We start from the raw sequence: 27,504 nt of genomic DNA, 5'->3' as shown, positions 1-27,504 counted from the left end.
CCACCTGAGGCAAGCAGGGAGGGTTGAGTCCAAGTCATAAAAACCATCTTTCATTTGGATGAATGCACTGGTCATAGCTAAAAAGGTCACCAAACATTATGCAAAAGAGGAGCGACAGGTTCAATTTGTCTTCTGTTTGTCTGGTTGCCCACTCATTTTATGCGTGCTCAAAATCTAACAAATGTTTTGCATTTAGTGCTGCAGTTTTTTCTCTCATGGGAAAAAAAACATAAGAAAACAACAACAACAACAACAAAAAAAACCACTACACGTGTCCATACAGTAATTTTGCTGTTTGCATTCTCAACAGTCATTTACGCACTCCTTTATTCATCTATAGCTTTTGTCAAAGCCTTTAACAAGTTAAAAATGTCATCAAGTTCAACAACACAGGCAGAAGCATCAATATCTGTATATTCTACTCTATATTCTGCATACATTCTACACAAATATACCAGTGTTGTTGAGTTGTTGCTGAGTTAGATTACTACAGATTTCCTCTCACAAATGTGTTGACACAGAGATTGCTTTGTTTTTTTTCCCCAATCGATCAAAAGATTCCCTCACAACATTGAGTCCACAGTATATTACATCATCAGTAACCAGTAAACTATAAAAGAAAGTGCCAGCAAAACTATTCCACTCTTATAATGTTAAACTACTAAAATACATTACTCTTTTTCAGTTACTAAATGCCTATTACACAGGGCAGTAATTACCAAATTCATCCTCTACTGTCATGTAAACTGTGTTTATGAGAAGTGTTACACAATTTAAATTATTAGTAACACTATTGGCCAGGAAAATTAATCCGGCTTGCTTTTAGTCTGTGAGTAATTGTAGTGTATGCTGTGAAAATTATTAATATCAAAGTGTATTTTTATGTCTAAACAAGATGCCGTAATGAAGCTGATCATCTGGTATTTAATTGTGAGTAAGCAACAGATTTACTTTGACAGTGTTATTACAGGTCCGTCTCCCCGGTGACCTTAATTCAATCAATCTGCTATATTGGCAGACACATAAATACTGAAACCGCACACAATTACTTGCTACAAAAAACTGGTAATTTGTCTGTGGATTGTCTAATGATTTGGGTTACTGTGAGTATACACTGTGCATTGACAATTAGGTATATGGGGGATGTAATGCAGACATGTAGACAGGTTGGGTGGTTGTACTTGTAGGCAGACATATAGGAGTCTATCAGCCCTCGGGTTTATCAGATTGATGCACCACAAAGATCAAAGATTTCGTGAAAAGACAACTCAACAACACTGGTGTTTACTCTCAAAAGCTGCTGGAAACCGAAACATAAAAAGCAATTAAAGCACATGCCAAGTCAACATAAGAACATCCTAACAGATAAGGCTTTAATAGCTTGCTTGATAATATCTGGGTCATTTTATCGCCTCTAGGAGGCGGCAGATGTAATTAAAGGCAAAGTGGGTGACTCACCTGTGGGGTAGCGCTCAATGACTGGCAGGTCATCCACCTGCAGAGTGGCATTACCCCCACTCCTCGTAAACTTCACTATATGGTACTTTCCATCATTTACAAACTTTGACGTCTCCTCAATATTAATGTCATCTGTACCGACATTAAATACAACGGCAATGTTTCCTTTCTCCTGAAAAGAGAAGAACACAAAAAACACTTTCTTTTTTAGTAATCAGTAAACATTGTTGTGAACAGCATTGCTAAGGGACTGTAGCGAAATTAGAGCAGGTGGTTTCAGGAAGGTAGAGAGCTGTGATTTTTATAAGACAATCAGGCCAGTGGCCTATAATTCTTTAAGCACTTTCACTTTTTATAATGAATTAACACTAACTACTTTATTTTATTTTATTTTTTTAACTACTTTATAAATGAGTAGTGCTATGAGAATCCAGTAAAAAGAAAAAAATATTTAAAAAAAAGTATCAGCTGAAATTTTTCATTGTACATCAGTATGGACTAAGAAAACACAATGAAACTATGAATGAAGTCGTTAGCATGGCTTTTCTCATAAAGGGGTAATCAGGTGTACTTTTCAAAACGTGCTTATTGGAACTTTTGTTAGCTCTGCATATACAATGTTTAATATAATTTAGTGTCTATTTATTAAACTACAAGACCTGCTGGGTTGACCATAAGACAGATTACTGTATGGCTGTTTGGATTATTGCACTGGCAGCCGTATCAACACAACATATGTGTTTTTCTCGGATGTGGTATCACTCCTGGAAGTTGCAGTCTTCGAAAAAAAAAAGAAACAAAAAATAAAACACAAATATGTGCATTGTGTCTTTTGTTGTGTCAAAAAAATCACTTCAGGCAATTATAGGGTTATTTGTTAAGTTTTCCCTTGAGCTGCATATGCTGTGTGCTGGCTGATGCCCTCTGCACGATGCTGACATCTGGTTTTTTAAAGTACAATAAACATGCAGTATGCTATTTATTTCATTCACCCATTCATCCATCGCACAAACACATTCAGTCCTGAATGATATGACTGATTGTGAGCCCTTTGTTAGACTGAATCAGTGCTTGAACACTGGCATCTTTACAGTGACTTAAAAAAACTTAAGAGCAGAAAAATTAAGCAAAAGTCTCAAGGGAAGTTTTTTCCAGCTTAGCCGCAGACTCCTTCACATGATTGATTCACGTGATGCCTATCTATTCTAATAAGCTTTGTTACAGTTCATGATCGAAGTCCCTGAATCCTACTGCTTAATCCAGCTAAGATGAGAGCGTATGTTGGTGCAGCTTCTCTCTCTATGCTTAGGAGCTGCAGTGAAAGGAGCATCTGGTTGGAGGCTCAACCTACTGTAGCAGCACAGCACTCTGCATGTCATTATCCAGTCAGCATAGCCGATACTACACTGCATCCCTAACGTGCCCATATGCACAAACTGCTTTTTCAAGACCCCACCCACACCAGTGCACACACACACACACACACACAGACACACACTCTTACAGAGCCCAGATGCCTTAAAGTGCAGAATGAGTAGAGCGTGTCTCAAGAGCCAGGAGCTAAAGTGCAATTAAAACCATTTGTAATGTGTCACACCACGTTACCAAAACTAGGACAATTGTATGCTTTGTAATGTAATTTCAACAGATTATATAATCTAATGCATTAAAGCTACAGTAGCAAAACAATTTACTGACTGCTTGCAGGCCTAAACACCAACCGAGAAAAAAAATGAAATCTAGATGGCAACAGCGACACCAGCTCGTCTCGGGGGTTTTTTTTAGATCTCAATGGGTGTGGGGATGATCTTTATACACTTGTTAGTACTCAAATCTTGTGGTAGTTGTAATCTGTCCTACATTGCATCCTCTTGAAAGAATTCAGCAAGAGTCATAGAGACTGCAGGCCCTCAGCAGAGCTAAATGTAGCTAGAGAGACAGGACATACAAGACCTCTCGCTAATATGGATATTACTTTATTTTAAGCATATAGTGTGAAATCTAACATGAAACTAGAGTTTTTCATTTCAAAGGGGCGAGCACGCACTCAACAGACTAATTCTGGAGTTTTTTTAGTGTCATTGCTCTTAGAAAAAGAGAGACAGAAAAAATGTTTTAATGGACCGACCAACCCAATTAAAATCCTTCTTTTAATAGCCTCCTTCAATTGACTTCTAATGCTCCCCATGGTCTTGTTAATAAATTTACTGCATTTAGTCACAAACTGCCAACTCAAATTTCCCATAGCATAAAAAAAAAGCCTTGAAAGAGATGAAGGGATAGATGAAAGCGAGTGGAAGACAAAGGACAGAAACCACACCATGAGATTTTGGAAGTCAAATGTCAGATAAAAGATAAGAGCTTGAGTATTCAAGCTGAGTAAATGGAGAGCCTTTTTGACATGGTGTCTCCCATATTAAAGTAATTAACTTTGACTGTTATTGCCTCCGCCTTCTGAGGATTTGCTTTACCGCCGCTATTATTTTTTTCCCCCAAAATAATAATAATGCATTACATTTCAGCATTTCTTAAAATTCGATCAACTCAGACAAGCAGTTTCTCAGTTTAGTTCAGCAATGAGAGGAGCCTAATCCTGGTGCTCTAATAGGGTGCAGGCTTATGTCAGATAGTGATTGATAGCTGCTTACATAAACTCAACCCATTACACCCTGCAAAATTTTGGGGCTGCTCACTTGGTAAGTGCTGCTCCCCACAGGGCTGCTCCCCTTGGGAACATACTGTACGGTGCACACATCTCACATCCGAAGAACTCAGCCCTGCCTGACACTCGGCACGCCGCCTTGATTAATTGCTCATCAAGCTGCAATAGAGTTTAATTAACTGATGAAGTTGATCCACCATTCTCCTATAATCTGCTCTTTTTTATGCTTCTCATCCTTTCAGCTGGAGGGTGGTGGAATAGCTTCAGAAATACTCAGGGTGTCAGTTTCTTGTTAAAACTCCCCATCTGCCCTCATTTTACCACCACCGAGATTCTTGCAGCGCTAACCATAAAGCTGCAAAACACTCTGCAGACCGACTCGTCTTTATCGTTATTTTTTCTCAAATTTTCAGTAGCACGGAGAAGCATAATTCTTCTTCTTAAGTATGTCAACAAAACCACATTTGAACAGATATATGAGAAAGCCAATAAAACTACCTTAATGGCGGCTTAGATAAAACTTACTTAGCGGTCTTGGTAACAGTCTTCTCATAAATAATACATTGATAAATAAATAAACCATATTTTCCCATTAATATTCCCAGTGAAAGAATATAGTGTGTTGCTCATAATCTGCCTGAGGATCAAGCAGATCAGGCAGAATGATCCGCTGACGTTTGAAATAGTTTACTGAAGTGAGTTTATTTCCCCGACCCACGTAAACAGAACGCGAGTGAGAAGTGATATTTGAGATGGTGTTGGGCCTCCTCTCCCATCTCGGCAAAAATGAACACCGCGGTGTAAGCCACCCTAATGTTTAGCTTGTTTATGAGTCATTCACGATGACAAGCATTGTGCACCCGTCACATTTCATATCTCACAAGTCTGACGCCACGGCACTGCAACACATCTCCCTTCAGTGCACATGTCTACGAGGGCTCCGCTGGCAGGTGGGAGAGCACCTCCGTCATTCCCTCGCTGTGTCAGATGTGTGTACACATGCTGAGGGGCTATTACGCTCTTAATGTAGAAGCTAAATGTCTTAATGCAGCTAAGGCAGGCAGCCTGTACTGTTCACCTTATCTTTTAATTACCTCTGAGTCTTGGCTTCTCCCTTTTTCTTTTTTTTTTTTCTTCTCAAAGCTTGGTTAATGAAATTACACAAGTAATGGAATAATTAGGAGATAGAAAATGGATTTTTTTTCCTTGAAGCATGTGGTCCATATACTTTAGATTATGCAATAATTCAATGATATACCTGCATTTATGGATCCAACATATACAGGCACACAAACAAGTGTATATTGAATGACATACATTATTTTTTTAGTGCTGTGACTTCACAAAAAAGAAAGTGCTGTAAATACACACATACGAAAAGGAGATTTTATCCTGGTAGAAGCACCGTATGATACATTAACTTCCTAATATCTCAAACAATTTAATGACGTTATGGACTGTAGCAAAGCAATTGTCTCCAGTCGGGCCTGCATATTCAATTTTATTTTATGCTTTGATCTTGTGAAAACCTCTTTGACTCTCTCTTACAGAAACACACACACACACACACACCTTATATTTTATCTTTATCTATCTTTAGAGTATTTATTTCTATTTGCACAAATAGCCTGATGTGCAGCTGCTAATATAGTGATAAAAACATGATTGACACTACCAATCACACATTAATATCCCCAAATGGAAACAATTTAAACAATTATAACTCTATTAATCAGATATTATTATCTAGTAATCATATTTTATACAATAATAAAATCAATAAATAAAAAAAAACTTGACATTTATTGACAATGTATGATGTGATGTGTGATTTTCTGTATTTTCATTATGTTTATCGGCTGTGTGTGTGAAAGCTAAGACACTGGGCCTCACCGTTTACATTTACACTACTTCACCTTAAACCAAATGCAGGAACCTGATTTTCTGTTCTCCTTACATCTAAATACCACTGCACCACACTTAACAATAAATCACCAGTGTAGATGAAATTAAGAGGCACAGTGCATTAAAAATATTTAACTGCCTTGATAAGGAACTACAGCTTTGCATAATTTAAACAAAAAGGATATAGTATACCACCGTGCCTGGCATAATAAGGAAAAAAGTGTGTTAACCACCTGCATGGCCTCACAGGCATACCAATTTACAGTATATATTTATAACAGAGCTTTCTGTATAAAAAAAAGGTGTAGGTAAGAATATACATCCTTCTTATTATCTCCATTAACACTATACACTTCCTAAAGGCTCGAAGATAACATTTGGAAGCCTGTATCTAAGCTTAATGTAAGCCAGTGGAGTAAATGCTCTTAGATAGCTTCTAAAACTTGAAACAAAGTCGTTCTGCAAGGTTCTCCTCCCCCTTCATTTAACCACTGCCTTAAAGAATCACCAGTGTGGCGAGTTATAACTGCATTGGCTGGAAATTGTGTTTTTTTCAAAATCAAGTCCGCCAGCTGAAGTGCCTAATTATCTGTGAAGTTGGCTTGAAATTGTTTCCATTGCTAGGAGTCTCTATCAAGCCGGTTTCCGTGGGATAGCTTCCCAGTTAATAAATCATCAAGCCAGCTCTAGCAGTGGCTGAAAGGCGCGTGCTGAGAGAGTAGCAGGAGACATACGGCTATTGTACAATTACAAGGGAATCTGAAAACATTCGGTTAAAGCTTCGACACAATACAGCCACAATTTGTTTGTCAAATGCACCAAAGAAACATGTAAAAATGATCATTTTTTATATTATTATAAACTGTGCAATCAGTTGGAAGAAGTTAGCCAGTGCACTTTTCAAAAGGCACTGCTTGTCTTTTACTTAAATGACATTTGCTGTCTGTCTGAGCTCTTTCTCTCACTCCATCTTTGGCCTCTCGTGACACATTCCATCAAGGGAGGTCAACAGATATCTGAAATTTCGTTCTCTCTCACTCAAAGAAATCAATTCAGGTTTCAGGTGATTCTCCTGTCTGTCCACTTATGACAGCTGGCACGCAGTCAGTGTGAATTGACCTTCATCTCTGTCCTCTCCGTCAGGACTTCCTGCGTGCCCCTGAGCACAGTCCGGCTCGCTTCGTCTGTACAATTCATACCGCATGGCTTTCTGGCTAATATTATTAAGTGCACATCTGGGAAGAATGGTAAGTTTTTTTGAAAGTATAAGTCAAGTAAAACTAGGGGCAGATAAGCATATGGCCCAAATGACCCTTAAGTCGCAAAATGTGGAGCCACAAAACTTTTTTTTGAACTCCACTCAAATAGTTTTTTCAGGAGAGCAAAAACAACAGAGTTTATTCTCTTTTTTCTGTGATGCTGTTGCAAAATCAAATTTGTGGATTGTATAAGTCTTACAATACTTTGGAGACGGTGTTATAATTTAGAAGGTTCTCACTGAAGAAGGTTTGCAGTTATAATGAGATGATTTCTCATTAATGTGCAAGCCTTTCTTTTTCTACTGAGATCTGTTCCACCATGTTTTCTCACCGTACGCACTCTTCCTGCAATTATGCGACAGGTTTGCTAATCTCGTAAAAGGTGTCACACATATCTCACCTCGGTAATCCAGAATGCAATTTTCAACACAGTTTGGTTAAAGTGTGTCACATTTCCATAATTGCCCCCATTAATTTATAGAACACTGCATGTGTCACTAGATTTCATGAATTTGTAAATGTGGCACAATGGAGATGAAGGTGGGGAAAAGGTGCAGCTGATGACTATTTTCTTGGGACAGCTGAAAATCATTCTCGCTATGAAGTGCCATAAAACTCTCAAAATGATTCTCAGTTTTCTCATAGCTCCACGTTTGGGTCTGTTCAAGATAGAAAACCCAAGTGGAACTAATACAACGAGAAAAGCTTGAGTCTGTCCTTATAACGGTCACACTGGTGGACTAAAATAACCCGACTCCCAGTGTGAAGTGGCAAGGTTGCAATCAGGGGCACATTTTCTTGCTGTTAGTGAGAGATGTAAAGATTCAGTGGGAAAATGTAATTTATGATTTGAAAAATTAAATGCAAAAAGGCTTAAAATTAAGCAAAATATCTCTTTGGTCTTTGTTTACTTTGTAGGCATAAAAGTCATAGTAATTGTTGTAGGTAAATGTTGCTAAACATGTCAAACCACATTAGCTCCTGATATATTTGTAACATATCCACCTTTATTATATATATATATATATATATATATATATATATATATATATATATATATATATATATATATATATATATATATATATTTTTTTTTTTTTTTTTTTTTTTTTTTTTTTACTTTAATTAAGATGCCATGTCACAGTTTGAATTAATCTCACTTCTATGAACTCTCCTACTGAGAAAAGAGTTTATTAAGAAAAAAAAGCAAACCAATCTTTCTCTTTTTGTTTTTGACTGTAGCGAACAGAAAAGGTGTGACAAATTTATAATTATAACTAATATAATGCTGAACACTGTGGATCAACTTCTACAGAACCAAACCTAATTCAGTGCTTGGTATGGTTTGATACACACAAATCTTTTCACCTGCATTTTCTTTCCTTACACCTTGCCTTCATGAAACAGGCAGCTGGAAGCCTTATGTAATGAAATGTAAATGCATTTCAATTAGCCTGGAATGCTAACACATTCTATTTCTAATCTATATTTTCTCTCTCCTTTTTTTTTGATGCAATGAAAATGTTGCACAGGGGAAATTACAATGGATGAAGAATGCATGGGAATAGTGAGCAGGAGCTACTAACTATGGAACTGGGATAATGCTGTGACATGTTTGCAGAGAGAATTCATATGGGAAAACTGTAATGTTTCCATCGCAGCCGACGAAAGGGAAGCAGAAAATACATTGCTACCCAGCGCGCACAAGACACAGAGACAATGCAATTACAACCAAACGGTTAAGATCTCTTTGTTTGGTAATGCTTTGCATTCTTGTCCACAGTTATTCAGATAAAGACATGCTCAAAGCAGTGCTTGCAAAGGAAAGCTTGTCACAATATTTGGGCTTTTGTTATACGGGCCTGTTGCAAATCCAATTCCAATTATAAAAAAAAAAAAAAAGTCCAATTATTTATTTCTTAAGCTCTGTGAGAAAATGGCAATTAATGAATTCAGTTATCAGCTGCTAGCCTATTGGTTAGAGCTTACAAGCCCTTTGAGATTCTTGAATTAAGTTAATTATGTGGTAAAAATGTACTGTTGTGGTTGTAGGGTGAAGGGGAAGAACTAGGTTTTGGAGCCTATAACCTATGATATTTATTTTTTCTAAGTACCCTGAAACTAACATAAGATTTCTATTTTCATGAAGGAAAAACGTGTTGTTGTTTTTTTTTAATTGAGGATCTGTAAACAAAAAATAACATTAAGTGATGGAAACAACCTCAAAGCCTCCATACTGCACAAGTTCCACCGTAGTCACCTCTAAATGAGACTAGTATGTTGTCGGATTTAGAGCAGTGGATGAAGTCCAACAATTTTCAGCACCACCATTAACTGCTACTTTGAAGCTATCTTACATTTGGCACCAGGAAATAGACACACTTGCCTGCTACACCAACAGCGCAAATTAAACTTAGGACTTGCTACTTTTAGAACGCTATCAGAAACAGAAGCAGCACCAGCCTTTTACTGAGCTGTGAACACATCAATAAAAGGTGGAACTTTGACACTGAATATACTGTTTGTAATATTCATCTGGTGTTGTTGAAGCTATTTATGACTGCTTTCTGGTTGTAATTAGAGAATTATGTTTAAATGCTCCAGACGTATCAAGCTACTTGTTGGGTATTTCATTTTTTATTTTTTGTTGGAGTCCATAACACAGAATAGAGCACTTTTGTTTTTCAAATAACAGTTCAAGCCTCTCTAGAGTTAAGTCTCTATATTATAGATATTATAATTAGGTAACATTAAGGAAATAGCTTATCACACATTATATTTGTCATTTTCCAATACGAAAAGTCACATTTGTTAAAAATTACACTGAAAAACAATATTTTTGCTATTTTACTCGTCATCTGTTTATATAGCATTCATTTAAAGTTTCCTACAGCAGACGTTACTGTTGAATAAATTGGGAAATTATTAACTCTGATTTATTATTTAGTGTGAATCACTCCTTAAATTTTTGTACATAAAAGCTATAAAGAGGGGTTTTTTTCGAACGTAGAAATTGTAGACTTAATCATTTTTTTCCCCCCGGTGTACAAATATTAATAAATTACTATTTTTAATCTATATACAATATCTAATATCAAACCTAAAAATCAATCCCACAGCTGTTGTTACTAATTGAAAGCTTTCTGAATTTTTATTTTTAAATTTTATTTGTTATAACACTACACACAGCTGTAGTGAGCAATTATAATATTGGGATAGTTTCTAGTAGGAATAATAAAAACACACTATCAAACAATAAAACTGAACAAAGAATGTATATTGCCAATAGATGTCATTTAACTTGTTTTTGTTAAAGTGTTTTAAGGTGCATTTTTCCTTTAAGAGCACCCCGGAGTACTTGTTTCTAATACTTCCACAGAACTGGGAAACTGCCAAGCTTTAAAATTGCCACCATCAATCAAGAGGTTTTAAAGGATGCAACAAGCAATTTCATGGATGACTTTTTTTTTCCAACTTCTTCAACATTATTCCCCATCACCCGTGTGCTATTGTGGATCCTCCCCCCGCCTCAGACCCGCTCCTGCTTCTCTTTGATTCCAACACCACTGATAAAAAAGTCTCTCTGTGTTCTGTCGCTTATTCATGTCCGGTAATTTCTTAGCTCAGACTAATTTTCCTCTCCCTGAACTGAAGCAAGTTCATCATAAATGTCTGGAACAAGAAGTATTAAGTTAGAACATGCCTTATGCTTCACTTAAACCTCAAAGGAATGAACCTTGTCCTAGATACTTCAGACAAGGGAGGAGCATAAATGTGTTTGCAGTATTTTTAAAATGTAATTGCGAACACTGTTGCAGTGACTCCCTGGCCTCATTTTTTTGGACAAAGAGTGTGGATAGGGATTGGCTGTGGGTGGGGCTGTGTGCTACAATTAGGGAGGCCGAGGAGAAAACACAAAGATAGTGTTGGTGTGTTGGTGACACAGGATCGAGCCTCCCTGTTTGCCATTATATCTAATCAGTGCGCTCTAATCAATTTATTCTGTTCAGTTTAAGCAGAGAACACGACTTGCTAGCAGAAAAACACAAAGTATTCCTTCATAAGAAGGAAAACAAAAGTAAAAAAGAATAATTATCAAATAATAAGCAAAAACTCCTTTAATATTCATTCCAAACTACAGTACAGGGCAATTCTGTGCTACTATATATATTTAGAGAAACCGGATTAGGTACAAATAAACAAAAACAAACAAACACAATCAAATTAATGGGAGGGGAGGCAATGTGGCAATGTGTGATTTCTGCAGCAAATAGGATATTTACTGAATAGCTGTTTTTGTCTTGTTTTTCTCAGACAGTCCTCAAATGGCTGTCTGCTGCTGGCCACATGGTCTGAAAACACAAGGGAGTCTGATACTTACACAGAGCACACTAAAGACATAAGGGATCATTGTCTTTATCCCCAGGTCCAGCAGCTATTTCAGAGCAAAACTGACCCAGCATCTTTCTGCTGATGAATGTTGATATATACTGTGGAAGATTGTTAGGCAACAATAACCTGACCAGAAAAACTACAAAAGAGATGGGGTATGATATGTAATTCACAGCTGAGCGATCACTAAAGACAGCAATAGGTTCCCATAAAAACTATTTTACCATAAATTAATGAAGTAGTGTGTTTTTTTTAAAGCACAGATGTACAATAAATAATAACTTGAGAAGATCTAGGAAAATCCTGACATTTCTTTTATTTTTTACAGGTAAAATTTTGTTCTTTTTGAATATTTATAGGTGCTAAAACTAAGGACGTCATTTCCACTGTTGTTTTTTCACTAGCTGAATGAACAGCCATCAACACCTGCCAGTTTCTTCTGCACACATTGCAAGAATTTAAAATTCATCTTCCCCCTTTTCTCCAATGGCAGACTGGCATTATGGTGTCAAAGAAAATGCCGGTTAGGGCAACACAAAAAGGTGACACGTCTAGCCAGGAGCCATCATTATAAGCCATCTGAGTCAGTTTTCAACTAAAGTACTTTTTTACATTTTAAAAAAAAATGCAGCAGCAGTGTTTTCCTTTTTCTTTTCTCTCTCCAGTTTAACAAACTCCCATTGCAATCAGCAGTGATTTAAATTGATCCTAATCATCTCAATCAACAATGTAATGACACAACTGTATATCTAAAGATTCGAGGAGGTTAAAAAAAAACTCATCCAACCCACTCAATTTCAGGATTACATGCAATTATTCTCACTTGTCATTTACTCCGAGTGCAGTACGGAGCACCTGCTCAGGGATAAATGGTGTGGGTTGAGAATCTGCCAATGAGCACAATGACAGTGGTGCTGACAGCCGCTGTGGAAGGTGATGACAAGTAGAGACTAGTGACAGATACTTGGATGTTTGTCATCTTTGTGGAGCTGACCAGGCACTTTCATCTTAGCTCTCTGTGTTTTGATGCAGCCTTGTCTCTGTTTCCCTTCCCTTTCTATATAAAGATGCCACAGCGTGTAGTATATACTGGCTGGCTATGGAAAAAGTGCAAAAACAGACAAGGTTTCACAATGATCTACCACCCTTTTAAACAGCTACTTTGTGTTTAAGTCTCTGGCAAATTATCTGCAGCTATGATCAATTGACGCTGTATATGCAGCGGTAGCTTCTAGGATGAACTGAAGCAGCTTTGCCCCTTGGGATATGGCTGTTTATGCCAGGGGCTCATTCATCTTCACAGTCCTTGTTGGTCATTTGATATCCATCAATTGATTATTTTTGGAGGGGCTTGGCTTTGTAACTACGGAGCAGTGTGTAGCGATTAATTGGTTAACTAGATGAGGTATTGAGACGTTTTAATTGTTGCGCTGTGAGGAAGCCAATTACATTTGCTCAAATGAGTGTGGATTGATTAAGGCAGGCTCGTTCGTGGGCTCCATCAACATGAAACTGATGGAAGGAGAAAAGTGTGTGATTCTTTGGGTGCAGTTGTTGATTTCTGAGATGATTTAGCACCTTCTAATGAGACAAGGTCACCTTGCTCCTGGCCTTTTAGGTCATTCTTTAACTGCTTTCTGACATGCTCACCAACAATTGGAACTTTTAACTACTCAAGGAGTGTAAAACTCACCAAAGCCTGGGTAGTTTTGCTATTAGTATTTGTTTACCTGTTTGCAACCCTGCATTCCATATAGCTTTAGTGAAATTGGTGGCCTGTTTTCTGGGCAGAGGCTGAATGTTTTCTAGCCTACCGGTTACAGCACATAAAGGAGCTGCTCTTGCTGGTAGTGAAATTAGAACAGGGCAGTCAGGTGTTACTGCAGTGCACCTTAAACCTGTCAAAGAGAATGGCCAGTACTTTTGATTTGGCCTCTCCAGAAGTTGCAGCAAGCGGTAATTTGCTGATACCATTTTCTTTTATCCACTGTTAACCTAATTTCTGCACACAGAAATTGCCTGTCCAGAGGGAAGGAAAACAATTCAGCCTGCTGACAGAACATGATTTGACTCCTCTAACCTCAAGGTACCACACAGACATGTACTGTAGCCCTGCTCGTTTAAGCAAACTATTCTGGCCTGTTTTACATTTGAAATAACTCACCTGGAGCACCGAGGTGAACCGTAATACACTGTATATAAAGTAGCCCTGTTATTGGAAATGTAAACTTAAAACTTGTGATATGGTCGCAACTTAGAAACATTCACATAGATAGAAAAAAGTCCTAATCTTTCTTTTCAATGAGAGTCATCAGAGAAGCCTTGATCCATACAATTTTTATCTCTGTTTCATCATGAATATGTAAACTGCAGCTATTTCTCTGGTAAAACATGATCCGTAGGGGCCAAGGCAATGTGATGAAGACTTGTGTCAGGCCAAGTGAGCTGGAACTGATGGTGCACATAATTAATGGTCTGAAATAGACTGAGAATTAGTGCTGGGCTGGGATGTTAATTGACTATGATACTTGGGCTGGTGCCTCTCAGCCTGAGGCTCTTATTCTTTTCCCCGTGCTTTGCTGTATCACTTTGCTTCAATTTTCCTGATGTCCTATTTCCCACTTCTCCCTCTACTTTTCCTCGATTTTGGCCTCCTACTCAAGTCTTCTCTTCCTTTTTCAATCCCATTTTCCATGTTTCTTAGTCTCCCCTTGACGGTTTCCTCTACCTCAGAGGCATATGGAACTTCAAAAACAGACAAGGACAGACCTGTGACGTACACTCCTCGTGCTGAAGTAGCCACCTATGCAAGCTTTACAAGCCTTGGTTGTCCCTTGCAGGATGGGGGAAATCTATAATTAAGACAAAGTTGTAACACTAATAGGACTACCATGCTAACAAGGGTGGGTGCACATTTGCACACGGTGAGACAACACTGCAAGTTTACAAAAAATAGTTGCCATGACAATGTACTGATATCACCTGCTTAGAGTCCTCTTCCATAATTCATTTGCTCAAATAGATGACCTGTGCAGGTCTGGAGCAAGAGCGTCAGGATGACAGTGTGCTTTAATAAATATGCAAAGTGAAAACAAGGTCATAAATAAGCTGGGTTTAGCATTTCCTTCTACCACAGATTTCCCTACATACATGAAGATTTTTTTCCCCACTCATGTTTGTTGCACTACCTCGTCAAATCGTTCTTTGTGTTCGTGCCAGGGTAAAATTGTGCATACCGGAAAACACTGCACTTGTAGAAAAAAGAGACACTTCCATAAAAAATAGAGCAAACTGAAATTGCAAAGGCATAGATTTGCAGATATTTAGTCCCATGCATTGGCTCAAGGTCCAAAACAGTGAACACTTATCACAGCTTTACTGAAGTATGCTGTCTAAATGAATAAATAAGTCTGCTGACATCACAGGGGATGGTATTAAACTGTTGCTAAGACTGGTGCTTGAGACTAGCAATAGTATGAATAAGGAGAAAAGCTACACTTTTCAAAGCCTTCTTAAAAATACATTTTAAAAAAATGTGTCCACATTAGCTCCATAACTTGTGTTTTTGTAGTTTTCCAATATTTTTTATTTGATGCATAATGGATGTTTTTTTTCCTCTCCTTTTGTATAATATACACATTCAATCCAGTGATAGCAGAGCAATTCCACCTGGCATCACGACCACATCCAAAGATAAAATACATCCCTGCTGAGGCAGTTCCGTTTTGATAATAGAAAATCAGACACTGCCAAAGCTTCTCGACCATCATTAATCTCCTGCCCCAGTGCCGACTCACAGGGAGTGACTGGTGATGGAGAGCGGGAGAAGTAGACGATAGAGCGGGAAGGAGAGACCGGAGTGAATGAGAGGAGTGAATTAGACAGTAAAAGAGGAAGGCACATCAAAGCGAGGCTGGGAGGATGAAAAACTCGATTACAGAGAAGACAGAAGGTGAAAAGTATAGAGTGGACTTAGGCGCTAAAGAGAAAAGGAACTCAAGGCATTAAGTAGCTGGTCTATAGGGAACCAGCTGGACTGACGGTATAAAGTCGCCCTAATCACTCCATCAGCGATTACATCGTGTCCGCACACAGATAGTAACCACAGCCATTCCAGTATCTCCCCATCACACCTCATTACTCTACCTCTCAACTACACACGTTGCCTCGGTGATGGTCCCTAGGACATCACACTGCCATGGAGGTCTCACCTGTCAATGCACATGAGCATTACCTCCCATATGACTAAGTAGGCTTATTGGGTAGGCAGCTGTGGCTGAAGTATCCACTGGCCAGAGTGAGTAAAGATTGTCATTGATTTGTTGCGCTGAAGGACAGGCCGAGGTTGAAGGCCTGAGGTTGTGGGGCTGAGGCTGTGCCGGCTGTCAGGGTTTAAAGTCTGCTGGAGTTCTGAGACAGCTCAGCGTACAGAGGCATTTATCATCAGCAAGGTAACTGGCTTCTCTGAAAGCAAGTCAGGCGAAAAATGAACAGCTGCCACGGCTGCACTCACAAAGACCCCACCATTCTTTCTGCCTTTCACCAGACTTGGTTTCCAGCAACAGGAAACAAGTCAGACATATTGTCATTCAAATACATAACTGCTCACAAAGAGCCAGATTCGTCTGGCTGGAAATTAGATATCAGAACTGGAGGCTTCTGAACGTCACACTGTACACAAGACGGAAACAAAATAAAAACAGTTGAAATTAAAGAACAGACGTGGCATACATGTTTTATTACAAGAATTATAACTAACAACTGTGTCCTGCTGACAGAGAATATTTTTAATTAAGCCAAAAATTAAAAAAAAAAAAAAAAGGATAATAATTCAACAGCTATACACTTTGTGCTAACAGTTTAACTCATATGAACAAGCCATTACATGGCATCACTACATGAGGACTGGCTTTTTAGAAAGAAACCGCACTCTTTTCTCTTCCCAGCTAAAGCTCTTTTATGCGTTATGCATTCAACTTGGAAATCCGGGAGATTAAAGTTTTGTACTGAAAAGGTGCAGTAGGTGTAACAGTAATCAAGTGTTTTACAACAACATACTACAAAACAGAGACTTGATAATCCCATTATCTTTTTAAGTAGATATAGTGTGTCTGTGGTGTTGTGACTACGTATAATAGGATGCTAACATTTTCCACATGGTGCATATAAATTAGAACATTTTCGCTTTCTCATAGTCATGTTGTTTTGTATCTCAGTGCTTTCTCTCAAACAACAGCTGCATGCTACAGCGTGGCTGGGTCTTTAATATGAAAGGATTGGCAATGTCTGACCTAATCAATCAGGTGCTGGTAAGTAGAAGCCTGTTCTATTACCACAGGGGGAGAAGGGGCATATGTATCAGTAATGCATTCGCTGACCTCCCACGTAAGATATAATTCCCGTGTGGTTATTTAACACCATTAATGATAAATGTGTATTTTACATGGCAGCATACTCCACCGCCCTCCCGTTAATTTCATCTTCCTAATTCTCTGTTATTTCGCTGTGCCTTTACCCTTTTCTTCCTCTCTATGTCCACCTCACAGTTGCCATATCTCATATTAAAGCTCAAACAGAATGTGGGCCCATTTCCCTGTGCAGTGCAGAGTGTTGGGGAGGGCTGCAGATTAAAAAGCCTTCCCCTGGGTGCGCTCACCAGGCTGTTCAGCACTGCTCGCCAGGGAGATTCACTACATACATTCTCTTTTATGGCCCTTTCCTTATTCATCATAACACAGCTTCAATTTTATTAACTTCTCCAGCCAAGCATACATCTTTCCCTGTGCCATCAGTCTTCTTCTCTCTATTTCTATCCAAACAGCACACCCCATGATGCTCATAAGCACAAGCACACAAGTGTGTACTGCTATTTGCTTCCACGTATACAGATTTAACACTAGGGAACGTTGAGTAAACGGACCCATTTCTTTCAGTCCAAGCACGTCTTTATCTTACTGTTGGGTGTTTCCCAGCGTTACCTTTCCTTGACATTGTGTCAGGCCCAGCTGATGGCCAGCACAAAAGACGCTGGATGTGAAAAAAGTACCACAGAGCAAAGTTTCCAAACTCTATTTTATGTCGGGCATACATTAGAACGTAGACTTGATTTCTACACTTTATTTCTAATCAGTGGCTAAAACACTAATCAGCAGGACCCAAGTAATGTAAATATTCTAGCCTGAAACATACAGGAGAGTGTGAGTGCACTTTCATGGTATTGCACAGCAAAATACAGCCGACTCTGCACAGTTAGAAGATAGAGACTCAAATCTATTTTTGGAGGGTTTTTTCTTTCTCGTTTCCTTAGGCTGTGTAATCACAATCCCAGACACTGCAGAAAAGGCTAATTTTACTGGTCACAGTCTTGCCCACCATATGAAAAAGGAATATGCTCTTGAACCCAACGCTACAATGGCTTTAGTAGGTGGAAAAAGCAGATACATTCGATCCAATCACAGTCTCACTGGTAAGGTGATGGCACAAGGGCCATCTCAGCGTGAAAAGCTTTGATGGGGGAGCTTCACCCATATTGTATCATGAAAGACAGAATGTGAGTCGGACAAAGGGAGGGGAAGAGGGAAAAAAAGAGAAGTGGTGTTCCTCTGAAGATTTTAGTGTCAAGAAAACAGACACTGTTGAAGTCTTAGGTATGATATTTACTGACCGCTTAAAGTGATGAAAATATGCCAAGTAAAGCATGGGCTCTAATTGTGTTTACTAATTTTAGCAATGGCACTAAATTGTTCACATTTGGCATCACATTTTCTGATGCCACATGTGATACGAGTGGGTTTTAAATGTTGTTTGTGTAGCGGTTAAGCATAAAGGTAATTGTCAAATAAGCTATATAGATGTTAAGATCAATTAGTACATGATTATCAAATAAATGGAAAACAATGGAACTGTCTTGAGCTGGATGTTGAGTGTCGGTACCATTGAAACTTCTCCAGAAATTACACTGAGATCCAGACTCTGTAAGTCTACTCCAGTCTAATGTAAATGTATTCACCCAGGATTCTTCAGCATTTTCCCCCATGTATCTTTCCTTTTGTCCTGACTAATTTCCCAGCCTCCTTCAAAGAAAAACATCCCCACAAAATGAAGACTGCACCACCGAGTTTGACTGTAGGGATGGTATTAATGAAGTGATCCTCACTGCTGGCTTCCGCACGTCTTTGGGAATTTGTAGCCAGATCGATGAATCTTTGAGTCATCAGGCCAGAGGCTTTTTTCTTTTTTTGGTCAGATACGTGTTTAGGTGTCTTTTGGTTCCCAGAGTGCTATCATCTGCCTTTTATCGAGGAACGGCTTCTATCTGGTCAATATACCAAAAAAGCTACATTTGTGGAGCGCTAAGCTAGTAGTTTCCCTTCTGTGGGATTCTCTTACTGCCACAAAGGAAATTTCCTGTTGATTCAATGTGAACACTGGACAGTGGACCCACATGTAGGTAAGCTATAATTACCCTTATTTGGGAATATTGAAAGCTAATATTCTACCATTTCTTATATATCTTTCCAGATCAGGGCTTTGACACAATATCGTCCTGCAAGTCTGTGGACAAACTCTGATCTTCATGGCTTGATTTTCAGTCTGACATCTACTATTAGCTCAAGGCACCTTATGTTTACAGATGTGTGTCTTTCCTAATTATGTGCAATCAGTTCAATTAGGCAAAGATGCACTCCAATCATTTCGTTAATTGCCAGTGTTATATTGGTCTGTATATTTTCTGTTGCATAAGATAAATATTTCAGGCTATTATTTTCAATAACCAACAAACAGTAATTTTTTAGCATTTTCATTGGGGTATATTATATGTAGCATTAATAGAAAAACAATCCATTGAGCCTGAAACATAGCAAAATACAGAAAACATAAAAGGTTTGACAATATTATGTACATTTTGGTTAATGAATGGAATTTAGCTAAATCACAAAACTACTCAACTACTACTCAACATATTTCGATATAAAAATATCAATGGCAACAATGGAATAAATACTTGTTAAATTCAGAAATGATATTCTAGTTCAATTCAAAAAGAATTATCATGACTATTGTGTTTTTGCAGCTTTCAATTTACAGGTAATATAGTAAATTATCATCTGCTATATGCAGTAAGTGGTAAGTAGTGAGCTAAATGCAAAATAATCTTACTATAACTCAAAGTCTTTGTATGTGCTTGTTTCTTTGGATGCCAACTCATCCCATGTGATCAGAAGTTGAGCAACCAACTTGCCACCCAGTTACATCGTATACTCCAGAAAGTTTTTATCTATATCAGATGTAATGATGCCATCATTTTGCCCAGCAACCACATAGCAACAGGCTAACATGATTTCTTTTTAGCACCAATAACACCTTATAAAATCACCATATCATTTTTATTTCACCACAATAACATCTAAATTATATCCTTAAAACTTCTGCTATGCCTTTAGGTTGCTTGGCAACCACCACAGGAACTTACTAAAATGACATGGGGTTTTTATTCCTTTAAGGACCCAGAACAACTTCTAAAAGCAGCCTCTTGTTTTGATTTCATGACAATGATGTCTCATTAATATTTACAAACTGTAAATATATGCAATATATCATAAAGTCACCACATTACCTACAAACCACCTAATCATACACATACTAAACTTTATAAAAGCATCATATCATTTCTATTTCATGGACAGCAACACAGACAGGCCAGCATGGGCATGTACTAGCTCATTTAACATGGTAAAAAGTATAGCTCAGGAAAAGGTGCTAATGTGCTATTGTCATTGTAAGTATGATAACACACTAGTTAGCTTTTAACTCAATCCACTGTTTGATGTTGGACATTGCTTCTGTGCTGACCTGATGAGTCAACATAAACCTGTAACAAATCTAGAGTCCCAGTTGTCTGGTCTCAGGTAAAAGACGTTAAACAACGCCTGAAGAGAAAGAAAACATGCCAAGGACTACACTCCAGCTCCCATCAAAGATTCACGAGTTCTCCGAAGCTGTCTTATCCACAAACAGAATTCCACACAAAGGCACATTCATCATCAAGGTGCTGTCCAGATCATAATGAGAAAAGCTCAAATGGAGGAGAAGCTGTCGTCTTCAGTTGTCCGATTCTCACCATATGCTGCAGCTCCTGTCGACTACTTTCTGCTTAAGAGAGAGCCAATTTATTTTCCCAGAAGGATGGACCACTTGTGACATTTGGCAATGGAGCATCAGACGTTTCATCCAGCTGTTTCAGAGACACACACAAACACGCAGAGGCTGGGACAGAGGTTTGCGTAGTCACCACACAGGCTTTGATAGGCTAAACAGGCTGACTTACAGCTGCTGCGTTTTAATGTGTAATGATCCGTGGTGGTCCTGATATAACCCTTCCCACTCACTGGCGCTTTGATGCCAGTGTATGCGCACGTATGAAAACACACTCAATCAAAACCCTTATATTCCTAAATCTAGCAGTTTTTCAAATGAATTCTTCTTTGTGATATTGCATGTGGTTGAATAGCTCCAACAATATTTACTGTGTAAATAGGAAACCAGGAACTGTTTCCCCAATGCTATTCAAAGCAATGTTTCTTTGCCAGAAGCTATTAGGGAATGGACTATTTTGCGTTTTTTTATCGCAGTTTTTGAGGATGCCAATTCAAATCATGAGTACAAAGTGGAAAAGATTTTCAGATCACTGCATTGTACTGACAAAAAGACTTATCTCCACAGTAAGTCTGAAGTACCATCAACCATTTTGTGCCCTGGAAATCATTTAGACAATTAGAAGCATTTTAGTGGAAGTGCTTTCAATGAAAAACACTCCTAAATGCCTGCTCACATTCACTACACTGTTACAAAAAGCATCTTAAAAAAACGGTAATATTCCGGCAGCTGGGGCGCCAAAATACTACCGTAAAATAACAGAAAATAACTCCCTGATAAAAATACGGTTATTTCCAGTAATGACAATACAGCTTGTTGCGCTAATTTTACATGGGATCTTGCCTTTGCAAGTGATTTTAAACATTAGATTAGGAACACGTTAATGTGATTAAACAATGAAATTATCTATAAATAGGAAAAAAAAACAAATCTTAAAAAAACTGTAATATTCCGGCAGCTGTGGCGCCAAAATACTACCGTAAAAATAACAGAAAATAACTTTCTCGTGAAAATACAGTTATTTTCAGTAATGAAAATACAGCTTGTTGCGCTAATTTTACATGGGATTCTGCCTTTTCCAAGTGCTTTTAGACATTAAATTAGGAATATTTTAACGTGATCAAACAATGAAATTACCTATAAACAAGGTCAATGAATGTGACAATATGAATCATAATACGTAAATGTACAGAAATATACAGTTAACAGTTGGTTTAAATAATAATGTATGCCCTGGGACAAACTGACAGAGGCGAGGCTGCCATATCGCACCATCGGCCCCTCACCAGTAGGCGGAGAGTCTTGACCACGGACACAATACCGAGAGTGTCCGAGTCGGGGCTCGAACCGGCAACCTTCTGAGCACAAGGCGAACTGCCAACTCTTGAGCCACGATCACCCTAAATAGCAATGAAAATAATACTTATGTGATGTAACGCAAGCTTATAGGAATCATTTTATACTTTTCCATAGCATTACATTTGAATTCAACAGTTCGATCTTTCAAATAACGGACAGATATTTGTGAAATCGTGATACATTTGTGAATGTATTTTAACAATCTAAGTATGCATATGTACAGACAGATACATTTAATGATCATGAAAATTATGTTTTATTACATTACAGTGATTTAACGTTAATTTACATTTGAAATGTGAACTCACAGTCTATTTACGTAACTTTAATGATATTCTAGAAGAACAGAACAAAACTGTAAAATGCAGTAAAATACTTTTATATTAGGATTTTTTCCTACACTGCAGCCATACCCACGACCTTGTGGTTGTTAGTTCACATTCATTGGCCGATGCTTAGCGTCATGTTATTATGTGTCCCAACATCCAATGGCATGTCACATTGTTTTCATGGCCACACCCTCACCACAGGTGCAGAGGCCTATTTCTGTTCAGGAATGTTGTGAATACTTTGAGATTTATATTAATTGCAATTCCTACCTCTACATTTATTTTTTTTAAATATATAATTAGCACAGCGTGGCCGTGCAATGTTTTATATGTTTTTTTTAGTTTTTATTCCTATTAATTATATTTTCACTTGTTACCTCTGAATTATTGAATCAGACCTAGATGACATGAAATTTTCAGCACAATTATAATTCAAATACTCCTTTAATTATTGATTATTCTCAGTCATTTTTGATCATTTTATATAATTTTCCATAGTATTACATTTGGATTTAACAGATTATACTCTCACATAACAGATAAATATTTGTGAATTCATGATACATTTCTGAATGTATTTTTACAATCTAAATATGCATATGTACAAAAAAATATATTTAAAAAACAAGTAAATTGTGTTTTACTATATGTACAGTGATGTTATGTTATTTTAGCTTTGGCATGTAAAATCACAGTCTACTTATGTAAATTTCATGATATTCTAGAAAGACAGTACAAAACTGTAAAATATACAGTAAGATACTTTGACATTACTATTTTTTGGAACAGTGTACTTTTATGTTTCAAAAAGCTACAAATATAATATCAGGTTTCTTAATGGTGATTACATTAATCACAATTACAATTTAAAAACCACATACTGTATGTACGTGTAATGGAAGCTGTGACTGTGTGTTATACCCTTGAAGACACATTTTAGACTAAAAGTGGTTTACATTGATTTTCTGTGCCATAGACAGTAAGTGGCACCACTGACTGCATCTGTGTACCCAGTTGTGCTCATATAAATGTCCTGTTGAGCGCATACTGGAGCACGCAGAAGAGCATGAGTAGGTGCATGTGCAGCAGAAAAGATGGAGGGGGTCATGGGGCTAAAATGAGCATGGAATCTGAAAATGGGGATATATGAATAATAAAAATGGATGGTGTAGCCAGGCTTCCTGCATACGAGTCCGATAAAATGCTTCTATTAGCAGAGCCACCCAGGTGTAACGTGGCCACGAAGTCTGAATATCCAAGCAAAAGGGAAACAGTGGAGCCTTGTTATGGTGAGAGGAAATGCAAGTTAACTCTACCAAACATTAATCCACGTGATGGGTCAATAGACTCTATAGCTCTGTGTGCATGTGGACACGGATTTGTGTGTGTGTGTGTGTGTGTGTGTGTGTGTGTGTGTGTGTGTGTGTGTGTGTGTGTGTGTGTGTGTGCGTGCATGCAAGAGAAAGAGAGGAAGAGGCAAGAATGTGTGTGGGACACTTGATTTTCAGAGACGTGCATCTCTGTCATTGGATGCTCAAGGCACATGCATGTGCTTAGATTTCCATACTTTGCTACAGGGCTCTTTCAGATGTGATGTAATCACTTGATCATGGTAATGGAAATTGGATTTAATTTTCTCCTTTCAGCAGCTGCACGTTGATTCACCCTCTCTTCAGCTTGGAGGGGAAAAAAACTGCAAGTGAGAGATTCCTTGCTCGCTGGCTCTTCATCTAGCCTATAAACACCGATCTTATTTGTAGAAGTGGTAAAATTGTATAATTAAAAACAATAATTCACTACAGGTCGCTATCGCTCCTGCTAATTAAACCGAGTTGACACAGCAAGGTGTGTGGGGTGAGACGACAGTTAGAGTTAGAGAAGACGTACTCCTTTGAGCTGGATTCATCTTCTCTGTGCCTCGTAGAGGAAGCTTAAAGATTTGAGAAATGATAAAGGACAAAGTTGGATTGCTGCTGAAAAGTACAAAAAAAAAGGATTTGGCTCGTGGAGGTCTACCAACATTAAAATTATGTTGTTCTGAGGGAGAAGAAAAAAAGGAGCCCGGGGACCATGATTTACATTGAAACTGGCTGTAAAAAACATCACCTCACACCTCCCTGTTTCACATTTCTACTTTTTCACCCTTCGACAAGGAGCAGAAAGTGCAATTTTGTAAATCCGCCCAGCAGATCAAAGTGCTACCATGTTCTAATGGCTGCCACCCACCCACCCACCCACCAGTCTCTCCTGTGGAAGAGCCCCATCAGCAGAGCGTGTTTAGGAAGAGCCAAGACAGCCTGATTAATCTCCTAATAGTTCCAGAGAGAGATAAAGACGGATACTGTAGAAGCACAGATGGGAAAAGGAAAGAGAAACAAAGTTGGAATTCAGTTATCAGATTGCACCATATGCGCCAGTGGAGAACGTGAAAAGAAGACAAGCAACAGAGAAAGCTGATGAAAACAACTCTATGTTTTGTCTCTGTTGTGACTCTCACACGTTTAAAAGTAGAACAACACGACTCCTCCATTGTTTGCCGTAGCATTAAGGGGATGGGGGAATGGCAGTGATGCAGCACCCGCCTCCCCCCTCCACCGCCCCTCCTCCATGCCCCTGTCACCATCACAGAGAGCAGTAAAGGTAAAACTATTCAAGTCAATTCAAGTAGGCTTATCATCCCTTCACCTGTATACTGAGCTAACGCGAACATCTCTCTTTCTCTCCCTCTCCCCGTGACAAACTCAGTCGGCTTGACTGGATGACAGTAACTATCAAAAGGATTCCACAAATAGGGAAAATCAAGACCAGAATAAAATATAAAAAGGGGAGATAATAGAAAAAAAATGAGCTTGTCATGTCTGAGAAATTGGGGAATTTCAGAATGAACACAAATTGAAAGAATGAAAGTGTATGCTAAGAAAGACAATTTCACAACTCACTGAAGATTGAGCCACCACCTCAGCGTAGTTGGTTGTAACACGCTGCGCACGATGAATGGTAAATTCCTTGCATTTACCTCGGTGAAGTAAAGCATCATATGGTTTGCTTTGCAGGAACGCAGTATAGCAGCGAGTCAGCCAGCTGATGCTTTTATAATCCTTTCATGTGAAATGTCGGTTTTGACCGAAAAATGAATCAATTTTACTGAAAAAAAAAACCCTTCTAGTTACTTCAATGCCTTCAAAAGGGGCGTGTCTGCGAGCACTTCCTGTGCATCTTGCAGAGAACAGTACTAAAGTGAAGGTTTCTAGCGTTACATATGTGCACGTATACACAGACAGCATAAGCACCTTCAAAAGATCAGCTTTGTTAGCGCTCGCATTAACACATACGATTATCCTGGGCACAGGGAGAAATAGGTGTTGTGCTTGTTTTTACTGATTGTATTACCAAAATCATTTTTCTCCTTTTGTTGGATGCCACCCATTAACATGCTTTAGCTGTGACAGTGAATATTTTGATTTGATATTCCGCACCTTCTCTGGCTCGCAGTGGACTGAGAAAAGATGGTGGGGTGCGAAAAGTGACGAATGGGACAGGTTTAGATAAGAGAAGCCAAGAGGTACCATTTTTTTCTGCGTGTGATTGGTGCTGGTGTCACTGCTGGGCCCAACGTCAGGCAGAATTTTTATAAAAACACCCACATTTTTTTCGGCCAAGCCGGAGAGTCAAGAAATTACATAACCAGATGTGGGTGTTTCCGAGCAATAAATAAACAGTATAACAACAACTACGGTAGGATACATGGGGTGTTTTTGTGAGTGCGTGCGTGTGTGTCTGTTAGCCACAAGTGTCAAACACCTCGCCCATTGCAGCATCCAGTAACACAATACAGCAGGTCAAAAATGCGCTTGTTTTATTCTTTGTACTCGGAAGGAAGCGGTGCTTCTTTGTCCTGCAGCACCACTGGGTCTGTATTCCTCTCTATTTACTCCCAGTCAGTATTTTAAGGGTAGCAGAACAGATATTTTCTGTGCCGTGAAACTGCCTGCAATATTTCAGCATTTGGTGAAGTTTCCAGTGTCGGTAAGAGCTTTTTTTTTTTTACCATAGCGGCCACACAATAAGCAGCACTATTCTGAACCCAGCAACAGGACCTGATACAGCGAAGGCAAATAATATCACATTTCTATTTACAGCACATTTTGCAATTTCAAGCGCTGCTTGCTTTTTCAACAATTATCACTAACTCTCGCCGTAAGTGGTACCACCTGGCTTAGAAAAACAGGGTGTGTTATTTTCTATAAGCACTGCATCAGTCAGAAAATATTCACAGCATGACTGCGGCATCACAGCTGAGTCTGAGGGAAAACTTGGAGGAAAAAAATGATGAAAGTGCACGCCAGACTTTTAATTCTCAAATCCAGCTTCAGGTATGAGTTACTGCCTGTCTGATTCAAGGCAGGAATATGGAGAAGTATATTGAAAGGTCCCTCTACCTGACAAACTGGGGAGCAGCTATGAGTGACTGTCGGCTTTTCAGTTTGTCTATGACAGCGTCTGTCTTCATTCAGTGCTCTTAAATTGGCTTTGGAACCGATTGGAAATGGTTCTTTTATTATACACTTCCCATAACTCCCCCTCTCATCAAAGCTTGACCATCTTTTATCTGGAAGATGACGTTTCCATTAGGGTCTGCCAACCTCTGACTGCTGCTCTGTGAGTTGTGGTGCCGAGGAAGAGTATTGTTAACCAACACAACAACAGGATCTCACTGGCTGGGGAGCTCACAACCCTCGGTCGTGGCAAGGCAGTTCATCAGATGACTGCTCACCCAGAACACACACACACACACACACACACACACACACAGGAGCAGACACACATGGCTTGTCTCTATTGCCTTCTCCCATTTCTTTCTCCCTTTTCTCTCGCATTCTTAGACACACAAACACAAAAATTCACAGATCTGACAAAGTCAGACAATAGAGCAGCAGAAAAAAAGACAGAACTTGGCCAAAGGGAATGTGTCTGTCAGCTCTTC

General features: G+C 38.7%; 1 protein-coding gene across 1 annotated transcript in view; it reads right to left on the bottom strand.

Annotated features, from left to right (window-relative positions):
* The window catches only part of LOC146655798 (neurexin-1a-like), a 282,074-nt gene that overhangs the window by 44,949 nt on the left and 209,621 nt on the right, over positions 1-27,504 (bottom strand). The window contains exon 19 of the mRNA XM_085428418.1: positions 1,459-1,630. Coding sequence (XP_085284544.1) covers positions 1,459-1,630 — 172 coding nt within the window. The remainder of the gene's footprint in view (positions 1-1,458; positions 1,631-27,504) is intronic.

This window comes from Rhamphochromis longiceps, linkage group LG13, assembly GCF_057381845.1.
Source record: "Rhamphochromis longiceps isolate RC_006_pf linkage group LG13, R_longiceps_female_GT1.1, whole genome shotgun sequence".
NCBI classification, from domain to species: domain Eukaryota; kingdom Metazoa; phylum Chordata; class Actinopteri; order Cichliformes; family Cichlidae; genus Rhamphochromis; species Rhamphochromis longiceps.
This window is presented reverse-complemented; position numbering and strand designations above follow the sequence as displayed.